This window comes from Cnephaeus nilssonii (assembly GCF_951640355.1).
Source record: "Cnephaeus nilssonii genome assembly, chromosome: 4".
NCBI classification, from domain to species: domain Eukaryota; kingdom Metazoa; phylum Chordata; class Mammalia; order Chiroptera; family Vespertilionidae; genus Cnephaeus; species Cnephaeus nilssonii.
In genome coordinates, this window is record NC_137075.1 from 43,860,470 (window position 1) to 43,878,877 (window position 18,408).

General features: G+C 49.3%; 2 protein-coding genes and 1 pseudogene across 4 annotated transcripts in view; 2 read left to right on the plus strand and 1 right to left on the minus strand.

Moving 5' to 3' along the window:
* Nucleotides 1-10,816, minus strand: part of DNAJC17 (DnaJ heat shock protein family (Hsp40) member C17) — a 37,496-nt gene extending 26,680 nt beyond the window's left edge. Inside the window, exon 1 of the mRNA XM_079769389.1 lies at nt 10,651-10,816. Coding sequence (XP_079625515.1) covers nt 10,651-10,728 — 78 coding nt within the window. The 5' untranslated portion in view covers nt 10,729-10,816. The remainder of the gene's footprint in view (nt 1-10,650) is intronic.
* Nucleotides 506-2,286, plus strand: LOC307097543 (TATA-binding protein-associated factor 2N-like; annotated as a pseudogene). The gene is made up of 2 exons: nt 506-531; nt 730-2,286. The product of its transcript is annotated as a TATA-binding protein-associated factor 2N-like (transcript).
* A 145-nt stretch (nt 10,817-10,961) lies between the features above and the next one.
* ZFYVE19 (zinc finger FYVE-type containing 19) lies at nt 10,962-18,110 on the plus strand. Of its 2 annotated transcripts, XM_079769383.1 has the most exons (11): nt 10,962-11,166; nt 12,628-12,749; nt 12,916-12,969; nt 13,356-13,474; nt 13,651-13,796; nt 14,129-14,237; nt 15,765-15,974; nt 16,369-16,448; nt 16,739-16,837; nt 16,970-17,097; nt 17,181-18,104. In XM_079769383.1, exons 1-11 carry the CDS (start codon nt 11,113-11,115, stop codon nt 17,257-17,259), a joined length of 1,200 nt encoding a protein of 399 aa, XP_079625509.1. In that variant the 5' UTR covers nt 10,962-11,112; the 3' UTR covers nt 17,260-18,104. The 2 variants fall into 2 exon arrangements, with proteins under 2 accessions (XP_079625509.1, XP_079625510.1); XM_079769384.1 differs by lacking the exon at nt 15,765-15,974 and having other exon boundaries at nt 11,098-11,166; nt 17,181-18,110.
* Nucleotides 18,111-18,408: the final 298 nt, after the last annotated feature.

The window sequence follows — 18,408 nt, forward strand, 5'->3', positions numbered from 1 at the left end:
AAAATGAAGAGAGTAGAGGACCACGAAGATCCCTTTTAACCCTGCTGTGATATATTCTTTTCTCTCCTCAAGGCCTAGCACAATAACACCTCCTGAAGGATATCTTCCCTGATCCTGCTAGTCGTATGAGCAGTGTCTCCCTTTTTATTCCTACATGTTCCTTATATACTTTCATTGAACCTCCTGCACTCTACCTCAGAATTCATTGCTTACTATACTGTGTGAGCTGTCAGAAAGCAGAAGTAATGTCTTATTCAACCCTACAAGACCCAGAAGGTACTTGTTCATGGTGACATACTCCATTCATTTGTAGATTTGAACTGAACAGTGCACTCTGCTGATTCTCAACTTTGTTCTGATTCCCCATCTCCTTTCTACCCTGACCACTGCCTTAGTCAAGAATCACTGGTGTAGTGTTGGGTGAATCAGCACTGGTCTGTCAGGACTGGAATGAGTGAGAGGGGCAAGGACTAGAGTACAACCTCAGGCATGAGTCGTGGACAGCATGTATTTGACTTTAGCACTCACAGTGTAAGAAAGGTGGAACAACAATGATAACAGCAAGAGCTAACTTGTAGTAGGCATGTACCCTGTACCAGGCCCTGTGCTAAGTGCTTTACCTGGACCAAGCTTCACAACAATGTTGGCAAGGAGGAACTGCCACCATTCCCATTTTGCAGATGGGAAAGCCAAGGCTCACAGAGGTTAAATATTTGCTCAACTGTCTAGTTATGATCAGCATCATGATTCCTATAATCAAAACCAGTAGTCTTACCATTCACAAAGGAAAAATTACAGCCACCACACACAAGATGACTGTCTGATGTGAGTAGGTATAGAGAAGATAATAGGGGATATGGTGGGTCACAGGGAATAGGCAGAGGGCGTGGGAGATGTGATAAGGATGAAAGAAGTCCTATGACAGGATCAAGTGGTGGTGACGGTAGTGGCTTCAAAAATGTTGGTGGTCACAGGGATTATGGACCCAGACCAAATGCTGATTAAGAATCTGATAATTCAGATAACAAACACAATCTTTGGACAAGGACTTGGAGAGGGTGTGTCTACAGATCAAGTAGGGGAGTTCTTTAAATGAATAGGAATTATCCAGATAAATCTGTACACAGACAAGGAAATAGGGAAGCCAAAAGGGGAGACAACAGAGTATTTGATAACTCTCTTTCAGCTAAGGCAGCCATTAACTGGTTTGATGGAAAAGAATTCCATAGTAACATCATTAAAGTGTTCTTTGCCACCAGAAGACCTGAATTTATGAGAGAAGGTGGAAGTGGAAGTGGGTGGCAAGGCCATGGGGGATATAGAGGTAATTGAGGCTTTCAGGGAGAGGTGGAGACCCCAAAAGTGGGGACTGGGTTTGCCCTAATCAGTCATGTGGAAATATGAACTTTGTTTGAAGGAATCCCTGCAATCAGTGCAATGAGCCCAGACCAGAGGATGCTTGTCCCTCAGGAGGAGGTTTCTGGGGAAGAGGCTATGGTGGAGAGAGGGGCTATAGAGATTGTGGAGGCAGAGGTAGAGATCGAGGCAGCTATGGTAGAGAGAGAAGTGACTATGATGGGGACAGAGAAGATAGCTATAGAGGGGACAGAGGCGGTGGTTATGGAGATCAAGGAAGCTATGGTGGGGACTGAGGAGGCCATGGTGAAGACTGAAGCGGGAGTGACTATGGTGGAGACAGGAGTAATGGAAGCTATGGAAGAGACCAAGGTGGCTATGGAGGCAAAATGGGAGGAAGAAATGACTACAGAAATGATCAGCGCAACTGACCATATTGACTGTTTTGAATGTTCCTTTGTCTCTGACATGATCCACAGTGAAACTGCCCGAGTTTTGCTTGCTTCTTTCATCATGGCCTCTTCTTGGGTAGTAAAATGAAGTGGCATTTGAAATTTTATTTAGGGGGGGAGGGCTGGGACAGTTTTTCTTTTAGTAATGTCCATTGAAATTTCCCTCTTTAATTTCCAACTTTCGCCTTCCCAACCCTTGAAGCTAAGTGTGTTGTAAAATATTGCCAAAATGGAGCGCTAGAAGGTTTGGCTCAAAGGATAGTGTTGGCCTGTGGACTGAAGGGTCCCGGGTTCGATATCAGTCAAGGGCACATGCCCAGGTTGTGGGCTGATCCCCAGCAAATCAATGATTTGGCAGCCAATCAATGATTCTCTCTCATCATTGATGTTGTTTCTCTCTCCCCCTCTCCCTCTCTTCCTCTCTGAAATCAATAAAAATATATTTAAAAAATATATTGCCAAAATGGAAAGTGTTTTGTAATACTACAATAAATGCTGCTTGTATTATGGGAGAAATATATATATATATATATATATATATATATATATATATATATATATATATATATATTTTTTTTTTTTTTTTTTTCGCTTAAGGTAACAAACTAGGTAAGTTATGGGACCCATATCCAGGCAGTCTGACTCCAAAGTCCACTTTCTTAACTATCACTTGTAGTCAGTACAATGGCTATTATAAAGGCACTAGAGGTCCAATGCACCAAATTCATGCAAGGATAGGCCTTCGCAGCCCCGGCTGCCTTGGCCCTCACAGCCCTGGCTTCGTCCGGAAGGTCATCCAGAAGGTCGCCCGGACGGTCATTCAGCTGTTCGGCCATTCGGTCAATTTGCGTATTATGCTTGTATTATTATAGATATTATTATAGACTAGAGGCCGGGTGCACGAAATTCGTGCACGGGGGTGGGGGAGGTGTCCCTCAGCCCAGCCTGCACCCTCTCCAATCTGGGACCCCTCGAGGGATGTCCGACTGCCCGTTTACATCCCTCTCACAATCCAGGACTGCTGGCTCCCAACTGCTCGCCTGCCTGCCTTCCTGATTGCCCCTAACCGCTTCTGCCTGCCAGCCTGATCACCCCCTAACCACTCCCATGCCAGCCTGATTGATGTCTAACTGCTCCCCTGCCAGCCTGTTTGCCCCCAACTTCCCTCCTCGGCTGGCCTGCTCACCCCTAAGTGCCCTCCCCTGCAGGGTTGATCTCCTCCAACTGCCCTCCCTTGCAGGCCTGGTCCCTCTCAACTGCCCTCCCTTGCAGGCCGGGTGCCTCCCAACTGCCCTCCCCTGCTGGCCATCTTGTGGTGGCCATCTTGTGTCCACATGGGGGCAGGATCTTTGACCACATGGGGCAGCCATATTGTGTGTTGGAGTGATGGTCAATCTGCATATTATTCTTTTATTAAATAGGATATTTACAACTGACAACATTGCTTAGTGCTCTGTATTATGAGTCCCATCCATTCTCAACACACAGTTGATGTACAAAGCAACCATTCTTGGCCTTACTTGTTAAGATTAGTTATAAACACTGTTATTTTCTACACTTCTTCTCTAGGAAATTATCATCTGACTAGAAAACTTCATCTTGTAGAATTATCAACGTTAACCCCTGCATTTCAAAATGATGAGCCACAGGAGCAAGAGACAGGGAAAGTAAAAACAGACAAGCTGGGGGTGACCCTACAGGGATATTCTCTTCACATTTGTATCCCTAGCACCATGTGGGATGGACACATGGTAGTCACTTAAAAGTTTGTGGAATCAAATGGTGTTTTAGAGAAATGTTTCTACCCTCATGTAAAATACTCATGGAGAAAGGAAAAGGAAACCAAAAGGTAGCAGGGGAACTAAAGTGAGTGTGTGTGTGTGTGTGTGTGTGTGTGTGTGTGTGAGAGAGAGAGAGAGAGAGAGAGAGAGAGAGAGAGAGAGAGAGAGAGAGAAAGAGAGAGAGAGAGAGAGAGAGAGAGAGAGAGAGAGAGCCTGCTCTGGGCAAGACACTGGGCACACAGCATGCTGATTTCAAGAATCAGGGTGGGGACTCCCAGCAGAGAGATGGGCCGTCTAATATTAACGGCTGGGAGTGTACCACCTTTCTGAAAGACAATTTGAAAGAGCTTTTAGAGGGGCTGCTAAGGGAGGGGAGGAGGACTGTGATGGCAACTGCAGCGGAGCAGGGATTGTCAGTAACGAGGATTTTAATTATTTGATTTTAGAAGAAAATATAACTGCAAAATTCTTGATTATGTTTATACAACAAGGGACCAAGATTTATTATAGCTGAAATTTGATGTTGAATACCTAGCAATATAGCCTTCAAAATAGCTTCTTTTTGTAGCCTTCTCTGTTACAGCTCCGCTGTAAAGACATCAAAATCATATTCACCTCCTCCATGAGTGTTCCTTGTCAAAGATACCTGCCTATCTCCCAGAGTCCCTCCCAAGAGGCCCCAGAACACACCCAGAGGCCAGCTTCAAACAACATCAGAGCAGGCTCTAATGAGCTTCACAAGCGGCATATACAAAGGGAGACCTTGGCAGGCACCAGACCCAGCGAAGGAGAATTCTGCTTCATGTGTACAGCAGTTCATACACTGTGGTTGGGATTGATCCTCACAGTCAGCCAGCCTGAGGGTTGACCCGACACACAAAAGGGCCAATAACAACCAAGTTTCAATTACAACAAAAGGGCCCACAAAGCCCACACAAGGGACATTCACAGAGCACCCAGCTCAGGTGGCCAAGGAGACAACGCCCCTGGCTTCCACAGGACACCTACTACAAAAAGCCACCCTACAAAGACTGGGAATCATAGCAGATTTTATTAATACACAGAAAAAAAACAGGCAGCCCAATGAGGAAGACAAAGAAACATGCCCCAAATGAAAGGAGAAATCTCCAGCAAAAGAGCTAAATGAAAGGGGGCAAATGATCAGATATAGAGTTCCAAAAATGGTTACAAGGATGCTCAAGAAACTTAGTGAATACTACAAGGAACTTAGAACTACAACAGCATAAAAAAGGACCAGTCAGAAATGCAACTTCATGGATGGACCTGGAGAGTATTATGTATGCTAACTGAAATAAGCCAGTTAGAGAAAGACAAGTACCGTTATGATTTCAGCAGGTAGAATCTTTTTTTTTTAATTTTTTTTTTAATTTCTTTATTGATTAAGGTGTCACATATTTGTCCTCATCCCCCCATTCCCATCCCCCACCCCACCCCTCTGTTGTCCTTAACCATTGGTTAGGCTTGTATGCATGCACACAAGTCCTTTGGTTGATCTCTCCCCGCTACCCGCACCCTCCCCAACCCTCCCTCTGAGGCCCGACAGTCCGATCGATGCCTCCTTGTTTCTGGGTCTGTTCTTGTTCATCAGTCTATGTTGTTCATCATTTCCCCTAGATGAGTGAGATCATGTGTTACTAGAAATATACTTATAAGAACCGAATTTGAGACGAGCAATAATAGTTATGCTGACAGGCAAATGAATCAGTCTGTAGTAAGTTTCTTTCTGGACCAACAGTTCTTTTGAGACCCAATTTCAATGTCCACCAGTTCCTTATGTGTACATGTCGGCACTGACTTTTCAGCTCTGGGTGGTGGACCAATGGTGGTAATGCAGGTCCGACTCCCTCTGGTTTGGTCTCGCACGGACCCAGGGGCGCGGCTTCACCTGCACTCAGGGGCGCGCAGCCTCACCCGGTCCCGGGATCCAGCCTCACCCGGACCCAGGGGCACGTGGCCTCACCCGGACCCAGGGGCGCGTGGCCTCTCCCGGACCCAGGGGCGCTGGCCTCACCTAGACCCAGGGGCGCGTGGCCTCTCCTGGACCCGGGATCCAGCTTCACCCGGACCCAGAGGTGCGTGGCCTCACCCGGACCCAGGGGCGCGTGGCCTCTCCCGGACCCAGGGGCGTGGCCTCACCCGGACCCGGGACCCAGCCTCTCCCGGATCCAGGGGCGCACGGCCTCACCCGGACCCGGGATCCAGCTTCACCCGGACCCAGGGGTGCGCGGCCTCGCCTGGACCCGGGAGCGCGCGGCCTCACCCGGACCCAGGACCCAGCCTCACCCGGATCCAGGGGTCAGCAGGTAGAATCTAATGAACAAAATAAACTAATAAAGTAGAAACAGACTCATAGAGTCAATACTAGACTGACAGCTGTCAGCAGGGAGGTGGATTGGGAGGCTGGTGAAAAAGGTGAAAGGATTAAGAAAAAAATAACAACTACAAAACTCGACCAGCCAGTGCGCCCAGTGGTTCAGCATCAACCTATGAACCAGGAGGTCACAGTTTGATTACCGGTCAGGGCACATGCCTGGATTGTGGGCTCCATCCCCAGTGGGGGGCTCCATTCCCAGTGGGGGGGTGTGCAGGAGGCAGCCAATCAATGATTCTCTCTCATCATTGATGTTTCTCTCTCTCTCTCCCTCTCCCTTCCTCTCTGAAATCAATAAAAATATATATTTTAAAAAAAGATATAAATCACAGAAAAAAGAATATCCCCTTAAAAAAATAAATAAACAAATCATAATATAAGAATGAGGAAATTCTGATACATGCTACAACATAGATAAATCTTGAAAATATTACCTTAAGTGAAATAAGCCAGTCACAAAAGGTCAAATATTATATGACATTTGTATGTTTATTTATATGAAGTACATAGAATAGTTAGGTTCATATAGAGAAACAATAAGAAAAACAGTAGAAGAGTAGTTACCAGGGAGGGGTTGAGGGGAGAGGGAATGGGAGTTAATGTTTAATGGATTGGAATTTCAATTTAGGATGATAGGAAAGTTCTGGACATGGATAGTGGTGATGGTTGCACAACAATGTGAATGTACTAACGCCACCGAACTGTACACTCAAAAAGGGTTAAATGAGAAAGGCAGTGACTGTCTCCTGAGTCTCAAGTCAAGTTGCTGCAGTGGTTTCTGAAGACACTATTTTATTCATTAACAAATACAGGGTGAGGCGAAAGTAGGTTTACACTTGTTCGTATGGAAAATAAATATTTAACAAATAATAATACAAGAATAAACTCTGTAAACCTTTTTCACATACTCACAACTGTAAACCTACTTTTGTCCCACCCTGTATTTGTTGAGAGCCTACTCTGTGCTAGTCACGAGGCAAGGGATTGTTGCAGAAGTAAATGGACTAGATATGCTCCTTGCAGCTGAATATACAGGGGAGTAAACCACAAGACAAATAATCACACAAATGCATAAATAATTGCAAAATGAAATAAGTGCTGGAAAAGAGGAGAACCAGTTGGTATGGAAGAATAATCAGCAAGGCCTCTCTGGGGAAGTACTACTGAAGCTGAGTTCTGAAAGAAAAGGAAAAGCAACCCAGGCTAACAGAAGGGGGGAAAAACATTTCTGGCAGAAGGGACAGCATGTATGAAGGGTAAGAAATTCTACTGAGTATTTTATTAAAAGCACAATATGGTTTCAAGGGAGTGCCAAGATCATTCCATTTTCTGCGAGGAGAACAGATTGGAGGAGTGCAACAGGGTAGACTAGAATAGACTGGAAGCGGCAGACCAGCTGACAGGCTACCCTAATGGTTTGATGGAAGGTGATGGGGCTTTGGGCAGAGTGCCAGTGGTGGAGATGGAGATAAGCGAACAGGTCTGAGAATTATTTGGGAGGCTGACTCATTAAGACATAGTGATGGCAGGATTAAGAGGATAGGGAGCTATGAAGAATGACTCCAGGTTCCTGGCTTGAGTGGATGGATAGTGGTGCCATTTACTGAGACAGAGAAATACAAGGAAGGAGCAGGTTTGGAAAGAGAAGTTCAAGAGTTCGATTTTGGATGTAATACAATTTAGATCCCTGTGAAGCATCCAAATGGAGAGATTGAATAGGATGATGGATACATACAGATTTGGGATTCAGAGAAGTGGTATGAATGGAAATTAAATCAGATGTTGACGCGCATCACTACCACTGAACTGTATAGTGCTGGACAGGGCTAGAGTGACACGGTGTGGACGGAGCAGTGACCTGGGCTGGGATCTAGGGGATCCAGGTTCTAGACCCAATTCTGTCACTAACCACTCTTGCTGAACTTCAGTAACACAGGGGGTTGGCCTAGATTGAGGCTTCTTTAATCTTTTCTGGATAAGACTTACCTCTTCTCAAAAATGAATACACACACAAAAAAATTACACATGATTTCCGGGGTTTATTTAGTTCTTGGCACCTTTTTGTGGACCCCAAATCAGGAACTCCTATCTGACCAGACAACCAACATTTAGGTCCTAAACGTTGTACAGACTTTAGATATGTTGGTCCTCCAGGCACCCCTCGAAAACGATAGGCCTTGAACCCAGGAGAGGGGACACAGGGCCTATGTCTCCTTGTTCTCTGCCCAAAAATACCCATTCCCATGAAGCTAGCCAGTATATCCAAAGGCCCCAATCTACTTTTCAAGGCTTATCTTCTTTTACCTTCCTTTCTTCTTGGCCTATGCTCCACACAAATTGGACTACACACATTCTCCCTTTTCTTGGAATATCCCTTCCTCCTTATGGCCAGACATGCAAACTCTGCTGGTTCTTCAAGGCTTAAAATGCCTTCTCTATTTTCCCTACCCCTTTTCCCAAACTAGAAGCAACCTTAGCCTACTCCAAACATCCACAGCACTTTGTCTGTGTCCCTCTTAAGGAACTTATTGTGTTCTCCCTTGTATTACAGTTGTGTCTCTCCTACTAAAAGGCAGGAGAAGCACCTGTTATCCTTTAAAAGAATGTTCTCACCTATCCCTTATCTTGTTTGAGTGAAAACTGGATCCCAACCACACTGGTCTGATTAGACCTTGGTTTCTGGCTAGACAACAGACTCACCCACCACCCACTTGTGTCCATTCTACACACTGATGTTTAATTTTTTTTAAATCTGATTACATCACTTCTCTGAGTAATATTATACATCAATGACTCCCAACTGCCTTCCTCAAAAGTTCTCAACTTCAGGGTTCCAACACACCTGCTAGATCTAGTGTGAAATGTCCCAAGTAGTTTCTCACTATTGAAAAAGTACAAGTTAAACAATGTACAAATGTAGAACTTAGAATAGTGCTCAGCACACGGTGTTATATGGGTGTTAGGCATTACTAATACTGAAATTTAAAGACTTAAACAGATATAGCAGATGTTACACATCCCCCTGGCCCATTTCTTTTCTTTTTCTTTAAAAAATTGTTTTTAATCCTCACCAAAAAATTTTTTTTCCCATTGATTTTTTTTAATATATATATTTTATTGGTTTTTTACAGAGAGGAAGGGAAAGGGATAGAGAGATAGAAACATCGATGATAGAGAAACATCGATCAGCTGCCTCCTGCACGCCCCCTACTGGGGATGTGCCCGCAACCAAGGTACATGCCCTTTACCGGAATGGAACCCGGGACCCTTGAGTCCGCAGGCTGACGCTCTATCCACTGAGCCACACCGGTTAGGGCTTTTTTTCCCATTGATTTTTTAGAGTAGAAGGGAGGGAGGAGAGAGGGGGAGAGAGAGAGAGAGAAAGAGAGAGAGAGAGAGATTGGTTGCTTTCCCCACATGCCTCAACAGGGACCTGGGATTGAACCGGCAACCGAGGCACATGCCCTTGACTGGGAATCAAACCCGAGACCCTTTGATCCGCAGGCCAGCGCTTTAACCACTGACCTAAACCCAAACCGGCCAGGGGCCCCCATGGTCCACTTGCGATTTCGGCCCAGCTGCAGGGGGCAGTTGTGTGCAGGTTGACCACAGCTCTTCCCAAGGGCCCTATGGGTCGCCCTGCTTTTCCGCCTAGTTTCCTCTTACAAGCTCACTCAGTTAATGAGCAGGGCAGCCTGGATGTACAGGGGCATTCATAGGCATTAATGTTCTTTTTTATATTTTTATTTATTGAGTTTTTGAGAGAGAGGGAGGGAGGGATGTAGGGAAGGAGGCAGGGAGAAAGAGAGAAACACTGAATTGTTCCACTTATTTACGCATTCATTGTTTGATTCTTGTATGTGCCCTGACCAGGGATCCACTGCCAACCTTGACGTATCTGGAGGACGCTCTAACCCTACCCAGCCAGAGCAGGCTTTGATTTTCAGCTGATGAATTATCTGCCTCCCCTTCCTACGTTGCTACAACTACGAACCATGATCCAGGGTTAGATAACAGAAATCTTAACTACAGCACAGTGTCCGAATCCCTGGCGCCTTTATAAACACCTTCCTGTGGAACTTCAGGCCATCTGCCTTACCCTATGACCCTCCTGTTTTGGGCCCACTAGCACTTGTTGAAAGGACAACACCTGAGCATCTGCTACTTGAAAAGAGTCAAAGAGCTGGGATGGAAAAGAAAACAGAGACGGCAAGGTCATAGGTCCCAAGGAGGGGGTGCAAAGGGAGCGGAGGCGCCTTGAGCCTTTCTTTCGACCTAGGCTCTAAGCGGAGTTAATCAGCCTTCAGGAGATGGAAGTGCCTCCAGCCACAGTCAGGACACAAGCGGAATTAGAGGCTGACCCTGCGCAGGCGCAGGGAGGAGGCTAGCATTCCCTCCCAGGCTCACCGCACCACCTCTCCTAGACTAGGGCCAGAGGGAGAGCACAGTATCCCGCACGAGGAGCCTCTCTTCTGTGACCCCTTCTTCCCCGCGAGGCTCTCAGACCGCCCTAGAATGGTTCGGGAGCCCAGCTTCTGAGGCCGTCAGGCCGCCCCTCGCTACCGGCCCAGGGCCCGGCCGAACCTGGAAAGCGGCTGCCAGTCAAGGCGCCAAGACAGGAAGGGCCGCCCGACCTCTCGGGACCAACCCTCCTCGCCACCATTCTCACCTCTTTGTCCGCCGCCTTCTCCTCAATGCCTAGCAGCGCGTACAGGTCCATCTGTAAGAGCTCCTTGGCCACCGACATGATTCCAACCCTGACTTGATTCGTACTACAACTCCCAAGAGTCTAAACGTGCGCGGGACTCTTCCCGAAGACCGTCGGCCCCGAGCCGCTAAATGGCGCTTAGCCCCCTGGGAAATGTCGTGTTCTGTGTCAAGCTTGATTGCCACTGAGGGAAGCGGGCTGTCGTAAACGAACTACAACTCCCAGCAGCCCTCGCGCCCGCCGCTGTTGCTCTCCGACTAGGATGGCCGGTCGCGATTTCCCTGCGGGAGGCCGTGGCAAACTCGCGCGAGTGGGTGTGGGGGACAGGGGCGGAGCTGGGTGAAGGTCCACGGGGCGCCGTACCTCGCAGGCGTGATCTCAACTCTGCCGACGGTGCCACGCCACGCCACGCCAGGAACCAGGATGGAGAGTAGGTGCTACGGCTGCGCTGTCAAGTTCACCCTCTTCAAGAAGGAGGTGAGTCTTCTCTCCCCGTGGGCTAGAGGGCCAGGGAGAACGCAGAGTGGAGGGAAATACACCGGACTTGCAGCCCATAGACTGCTTTTCCAGCCTTTTCCGGCGGTATGGTTTTCAGTCACTGCGCCTTAGTTTCCATTTCTGTAAAATGGGGCTAGCACTCCCTCGCTTGCCGATTGGTGTGGGTCCAGTGAAGTAATGGAGGGAAAAGCTCTCTATAAACTGTAAAGCGCGCTCCTGTGGGTTTTGGAAAGCTAGACTTTTCTGTCTGCCAAGTGTAGGATCCGGCTGTTTCCTCCCCTCAATCCTGCTTCTTCTCCGCAGCCCTGTGACCACTCTCCATCACGCCTTGTCCCGTTACTCTCTGCTCTGAAACCTTCACCATCACGCAGCCTGCCCTTCGGGTTTCTTCAGTTAGGTTACGAACCTTTCTCCTGCCCGCAGGGCTCCATGGCAGAGTCTCTCCGCTCTTCAGCACAGACCCCCCAGTTCCCTGGTAAACTGCAGGCTTCCTGTACCTCAGCAGCGACTAGGAGATAGGAACCACATAGGATGAGTGAAGAGCACGTAGGGAGGCAGGTCCGTGCAGTACTTGGAAAGCTGGGTTTGGCGGTCAGGGTGGTCAGAGTTCAAATTTGAGCTCTGTTGTCTTGTTCATAGGGTGGCTTTTTAAAAATATATATATTTTATTGATTTTTTTACAGAGAGGAAGGGAGAGGGATAGAGAGTTAGAAACATCGATCAGCTGCCTCCTGCACACTCCCCACTGGGGATGTGCCCGAAACCAAGGTACATGTCCTTGACCGGAATCGAACCTGGGACCCTTCAGTCCATAGGCTGACGCTCTATCCACTGAGCCAAACCAGCTAGGGCCATAGGGTGACTTTTGTTTGGGCAAGTCATGTAACCTCTCTGACCCCACCTAAAATAGGAACAATAATGCTGGACATCAGGATTAAGTAAAATAGTGTGTCGAAACTGTGAGGATTAAATCAGCCGATGAATGTTAAATACTGAGCTTAGTGCCTGACACACAGTAAGTGCTTAATAAATGGAGGCTATTGTTATCATCCCATCCTCAGCCAAAGCCTCCCTCCATCGTTGCTGGAACAGAGATGGTGTGAGCTCTGCACTTTCTCTGATTCTCCTTTGTTGAAGAGTCAGTGACCAAGGGGCTTTGCCTATTTGTCTTCTATACCCCAGTGTCAGGAAATTGAAGACCGGTTAGACAGAAAGCATGGAAATTTTGTATGAAGCGTTACCTGATTTGAATAAAAGACTGGAGATTGAGGAATCACTTTACTCCACCCTTGTGTCTCCCCAGGCCTTAGGGTCCCCGCTCCTCATCCTCAGCAGCTGTTCATGACTTCAGTGTCTTCTTTCTGGGTGCTCAGAGAGTGCCAGGGAGGAGCCCACCTGGGTGGTTGAGAGGTGGATAACTCTGCTTTGTGTTTCTTGTAGATTGGCTGTAAGAATTGTGGCCGGGCCTTCTGTTCCAGCTGCCTTAGCTTCAGTGCAGCAGTGCCCCGGGCTGGGAACACCCAACAGAAAGTCTGCAAACAGTGCCACGAGGTCCTGACCAGGTGAGAAGCTGACAAGGGCGAGGATTCAGCCAACCATGGCAGCAGGCAGCTGGCCAACCCTTGTAGCCTGTGCTCTGTGGCCTGAGGTCAGCCCAGGAAGTGTTTGGGATGGGGGGCACTGATTGGCAGATGTCAGGACTTCTGAAACCAGATTTCTTCTCTATAGAGGATCTTCTCCTGCCAATGCCTCCAAGTGGTCACCACCTCAGAACTATAAGAAGTAAGTGCTGAAGGGACAGAGACAAATGTGGGTGGGGGAAAGGACAGGGAAGCCCCAGGGTAGGACTCTCTTCCCAGCCTCTAGATCAAATGAACACAGGGTCAGGAGAATATCCATCTTGAAGGCTCCTACCTGCCCTCTTGGGATCATAAAGCAGCTCATTAGCCCTCTCCCCAGAAACAGTTCTTGATACACATCCTTTCTGTTGGACCCTCTGGCTGGGCAGTTGGGTTGAGCTGCAGGCCAACATGCATGAGGACCACGGAAGATTGTCCATTGGAGGCCTCCCTCGATGCCTAGAAATGATTTGAATGGGGAAGAGTGAGTGGGTGCCTTCACCCCTCCCTTTTGCCTTCTTCAAGAGCCTTTATCTCATATCCTGCCAGGCGTGTGGCAGCCTTGGAAGCCAAGCAGAAGTCCAGCACCCCCCAGAGCCATGGACTGACCCAACAAGACCAAGTCATCGCTGAGCGCCTAGCACGGCTCCGCCAGGAGAACAAGCCCAGTGAGTAGGGGCAGGCAGGGTGGCCTAAAGCAGCGGTCGCCAACTGGTGGTCTGAGGACCACTGGTGGTCCATGAGGTCCGAAAGGTTGGCGGCTGCTGGCCTAAAGGACACTATCTGGGGCTCCTGGGACTGGGATTCCTCTGGACCTTACAAATTTCCCCCATGCCAATTGCAGAGTCAGTGCCCTCACAGGCAGAGATAGAAGCCAGGCTAGCCGCACTGAGGGGTGAAACCCAGAGTTCCATCCCTTCCACCCAGGAGATGGAGGCACGGCTTGCCGCGCTGCAGGGCAGAGTTCCACCTTCTCAGGCCCCCCAGCCGGTGAGTGCTGTGGCTTGAGAGGGAAGGGGGTCCTAGTACATGTGTGCTTATGTACTCTGTAGGAGTTGGCAAGCCTCTGACGCCCACCCCCTGATCCTCGGGTCTGCTGCCAGGCCAAGGAACCAGGGACAAGCAGCATTGGATGGGGCAGGAAAGAGTGGCCCCGGTCTGGTTGGAGACTGCCAGACCTACTCAGTTATGTGGGCCCTGGATTAGCCCCTGTTTCCCTGAGCTTTGGGAACTCCTCAGCATTCACTGACATAGACTGCTCTGGACCTTATGGTGTGGCTTCCCCTGTCCTGATCCCCACTGAGGTTCCCTCCTCTGAGCAGGTGCATCAGCCACCAGATACCAGGACCCAGGCCCAGCAGGCACAGGATCTGCTGACACAGCTCACAGCAGAGGTGGCTATTGATGAGAGCTGGGAAGGAGGAAGCCCAGGTAACTTCTCCACCTGGGCCCCACTGCCCTCCTTTTTCCCCAGGTGGGAGGCGAATATATGTAAATCAGAGAACAATCGACATTATAAGAGCTACCATTTGTTGAGTGTCTACTTCTCTGGGAGCCGGTGTAAGCCTAGTGGGTAGTGTGTGGACTTTAGAATCAGTCAGTGATTCTCCTACCACTTGCCAGCTGTGTGATCCTGGGAAAGTCTCACTTTCTTCATCTGTAAAATGGAGGTGTGTGTGTTAAAACCTACCTTGTGGGGAAGTTTCGAGGAATAAATGAGATTATCCAGTTAGCTCTTAGGACCCTGCCTGGCTGTAGTAAGTGCTCAGTGAATGTTCTTTGCAATGATGATGATAAGGAGGAGGAAGAGGCTACTTAAATTTAATTAAAATTAAATTTAAAATTCTGTCCCCTCAGTGGTACTAGCCACATTTCAAGTGCCCAGTTCCACATGTGGCTCATGGCTACCATCTTGGACTGCACAAATATAACCATGATATGGAATGTTTCCATCATTATAAAAATTATATTGGACTGTGCTATTCAAAGGCTTCAGAGCAGTGGTTCTCAACTAAGGGTGATTTCCCCTCTTTGGCCCATTAGAAGTGTCTGGAGACTTTCTAGTTGCCACAACTCGGAATGTACCACAGGCACCTAGTGAGCAGAAGCTAAGGATGCCGCTAAAACATCATATAATGCACAGGACAGCCCCACAACAAAGAATTATCCTGCCCAAAATGTCAATAGAACCACCACTGGGAAACCCTGTTTTAGAGACACAATCTCATTGAACATCCTCAGTAATGGGTTTGAACATCCTCAGGGTTTCTGGGAAACCCTGTTTTAGAGACACAATTGAACATCCTCAGGGTTTCTGGGAAACCCTGTTTTAGAGACACAATCTCATTGAACATCCTCAGTAATCCTATGAGATGCTTACTCTTATTACCCATATTTTATAAATGAGGAAACAGGCCTGGTGAGCTTAAGGAACTAGATCAAGATCACACAGCCATTAAGTAACAAAGCTAGGACTTGAACCCAAAGCTGTCTGCTTTCAAACCTCTTGGTCTGATATTGAGCTAAAGGGAACATGTCAAAGCCACACCCACTCTGTCAAAATTCTTCCAGCCTAGTAACACATAAGACCTCAGGTTCTGTCATGTCCTCTATGTGCTGGTCCCTGGAAATGCTGATTCAGCCTGTAAGGCAGACACACTGGCTGAACTTTGGCCTCCCTATAACCTAATTATTTGGGGCATTGATTCTCATACCATTTTTTCCCCAATATAAAACACTGGTAATCGTAGAGGTTTTTTCCAACTATATCCATCCCAACCCACCTGATATTTTAACATGCTGTTCTTAGGATGGGCATCTCGTTTGTAATATAAACCATGGGAGCTAGTGCTGAACAAAAAGCTGATGCTTTTATAAAATGTTGAGAAATGGGCTCAGTGGCTTCTGATGAGAGATCTTGGGATAGCTCTGCCTCCCTGACTGCATTGCTCCTTCCAGCTGCCTCTATTCAGAATGACCTCAACCAGGGTTGGCCAGGCGGCCTGAGTGCAAATTCCAAGGGGCAGGCCACCTGGTCCCTGGATGGGGAGAAGAGCAGGCTGCTGGCTGAAGCTGCGGTCGAGCTGCGGGAGGAGAACACGAGGCAAGAGCGGATCCTGGACCTTGCCAAGCGCCTGGCTGTGCTCCGGGGACAGGACCCTGACAGAGGTAGCACCTGGGGAGCAGCCCCCACACGCAGGGCAAGTTCTGTGAAAGGGCTGCCGGGCTCAGGCGGGTGCTGGGGGTCTCTATGCCCGGGGTTTATCGAGCTCTGCCCAGAGCCACAAGGAAAGTACTGGAGCAAAGCAGTGGCTGAGGAATGAGTGGCAGCCATCAGGGGGCAGGGGACCCTCAGTCCCTTCAGGTGCAGAGCCTTCGTTCCTGACCCCGAGCCCTGCCGGGTGGAGCAAGGAGTGGGAGGCCTGATCAGAATGGCTGCAGAGACTGCTCAGCTCTGGACCAAGTGCCGCTGGAAACCAAACCAGCTCCTGGGAGCAAGAGTGTAGCCGGTGAACTCTCTCAGCTCACTCCTCCCCTGCTCCTACCTCTCTCCCTCTTCAAGTGACCCTCCAAGACTATCGCCTCCCAGACAGTGATGACGATGAGGATGAGGAGACGGCCATCCAAAGAGTCCTGCAACAGGTGGGCCTGCCTTACCCACTGACCACCCTTTGTCCTGCCCCTACCTCACTGTCCCACCACACACATGGCCCCATTCATCCTGCCAGTCGCTCTGCAGCTGCTGTTCCAGCTGAGGTCCCTCTGTCCCTATGACCCAGACCTGCCCCCTGGCCCCTTGAGATGGGGTGACAGCAGCCATAGGCAACAAATAAAGGAAGATGGATTGAGAAGCTAAGGCCACAGCACCTTCGGGGGCACGGGGGAGGACCTGGGCCACGAGCAGGGAGCTGTACTCTTTGCCCTGTCCACAGCTCACTGAAGAAGCTGCCCTGGATGAGGCAAGTGGCTTTAACATCCCCGCAGAGCCAACACTCCAACCCCCGGCCAAATCCTGCAGGGCAGAGCCCAAGGTGAGAAAAGCCCCAGACACAGACTGAGGGGCCTCCGCAGCTCCCCCCTGACTGGCTGATGCTCTGGCAACAGCCACCCCACCCATACCCCCTCAGGGACCTTACTTCCCCCATTCCTACTGCTCCCCGAAGGCCCAGGCTATGGCCCCCAGGCCTGAGGCTGAGGAAGAGCAGCTCCCTTGGTGCTGCATCTGCAATGAGGATGCCACCTTGCGCTGTGCTGGCTGCGACGGAGACCTCTACTGTGTCCGCTGCTTCCGGTGCGTGCAGGGAGAATGTTCTGTGGGACTGGGAGTGCCCAAGGGCTACCTGTGATCCCTGACCTGTTCCTCTTTTTCCACAGGGAAGGCCATGAGGCCTTTGACCTTAAAGAGCATCAGACATCTGCTTACCACCCCCCACATGCAGGCCAAGAACACTGAGGAAACCCTGGTCCTCCCAGGAAGGTCGTCCTACAGGCAGTCACACAGGCTGGGGCACCCACCTCTGGGCCCAGACTCGGGGCATCTGATGGGAGAGCACTTCAAGCTAGACTGCTCATGGGTGCACCCCTGCCTGAGCCTCGATGTCCATGGAGGGGGAAAGATTCTGCATTGGAAATGATGGCTGGAGGAGCCAGAGGGAAGGCAGAAGTCAGGAGCCCTCCACCAGCAAAGCCTGGACTGGAAAGACCAGACTGAATCTAAGAATGAGCCTGAAACCTGCTCAAGGGCCCCAGCACTTATTGTATCAAATAAAGTATGTTGAGTCCTTGGGCCCAGCATCGTTGATCTCTAGAACCTGTGGGCCCTGAGCCTGGGTCCTTGGCGAGGTGGCAAAAGCAAAGTAGGCTGTAAGTCCAGTCCTACGGAGTGAGGGAAAGGATCGACCCTCCGTTAAGATTCTCCAGTCAGGAACAGTACCACCTGTCTCGGACATAACAGTGTTTTCAAGGTTCATCCATGTTGTAGCATGAATCAGTGCATGAATAGACCATAGGCATGAATATTTGTTCAACTGAACGGAAGTGTGGTTCCTGCTCTGGGCAGCCCAACTTAGCCCCAGCCCCCACTATCGTGGATTCTCGGCCTGTCTCGTGCTGCATGCACAAACAATGGAAGCACACCCTGCTTCCTGCCTTATTCCCAAAGGGCACCAATTTCCAGGGCTCCTGTCCCAACCTGCCTGCCATTCTGACTCGGTGTCTGTTGCTAGCAACTCCCTCCTGACCTGACCCCTGGCCTCTTAGCCTGAACCCTATCCCTCTCTGCTTAGCCCCTGCTTTTCTCTTCCCCTGGCTGGAGCCAGCTCTGTAAAGCTGCCCCCTGATGGCTGCCACTTGTTCCTCAGCCTGGAGCCTCCTGCCTCACCTAGCCGGGGAGGAGGTTTCAGCCTTCCCGTATGTCCCAGACCCAGATGGCTTTTTCCTGTTGCCTCCTCTGGGATTCAAAACTAGTCTTTGCCACTTGGGCTCCTGTTGATGATGACAGGATGCTTTGTGTCTTAGCCTCAGGGCCTTGCTAGAATTGTGATCTCTGGAGCGGAACTCTGACCTTCATTTTTAAATTCTCCAAGACTGGATGGATGGATGG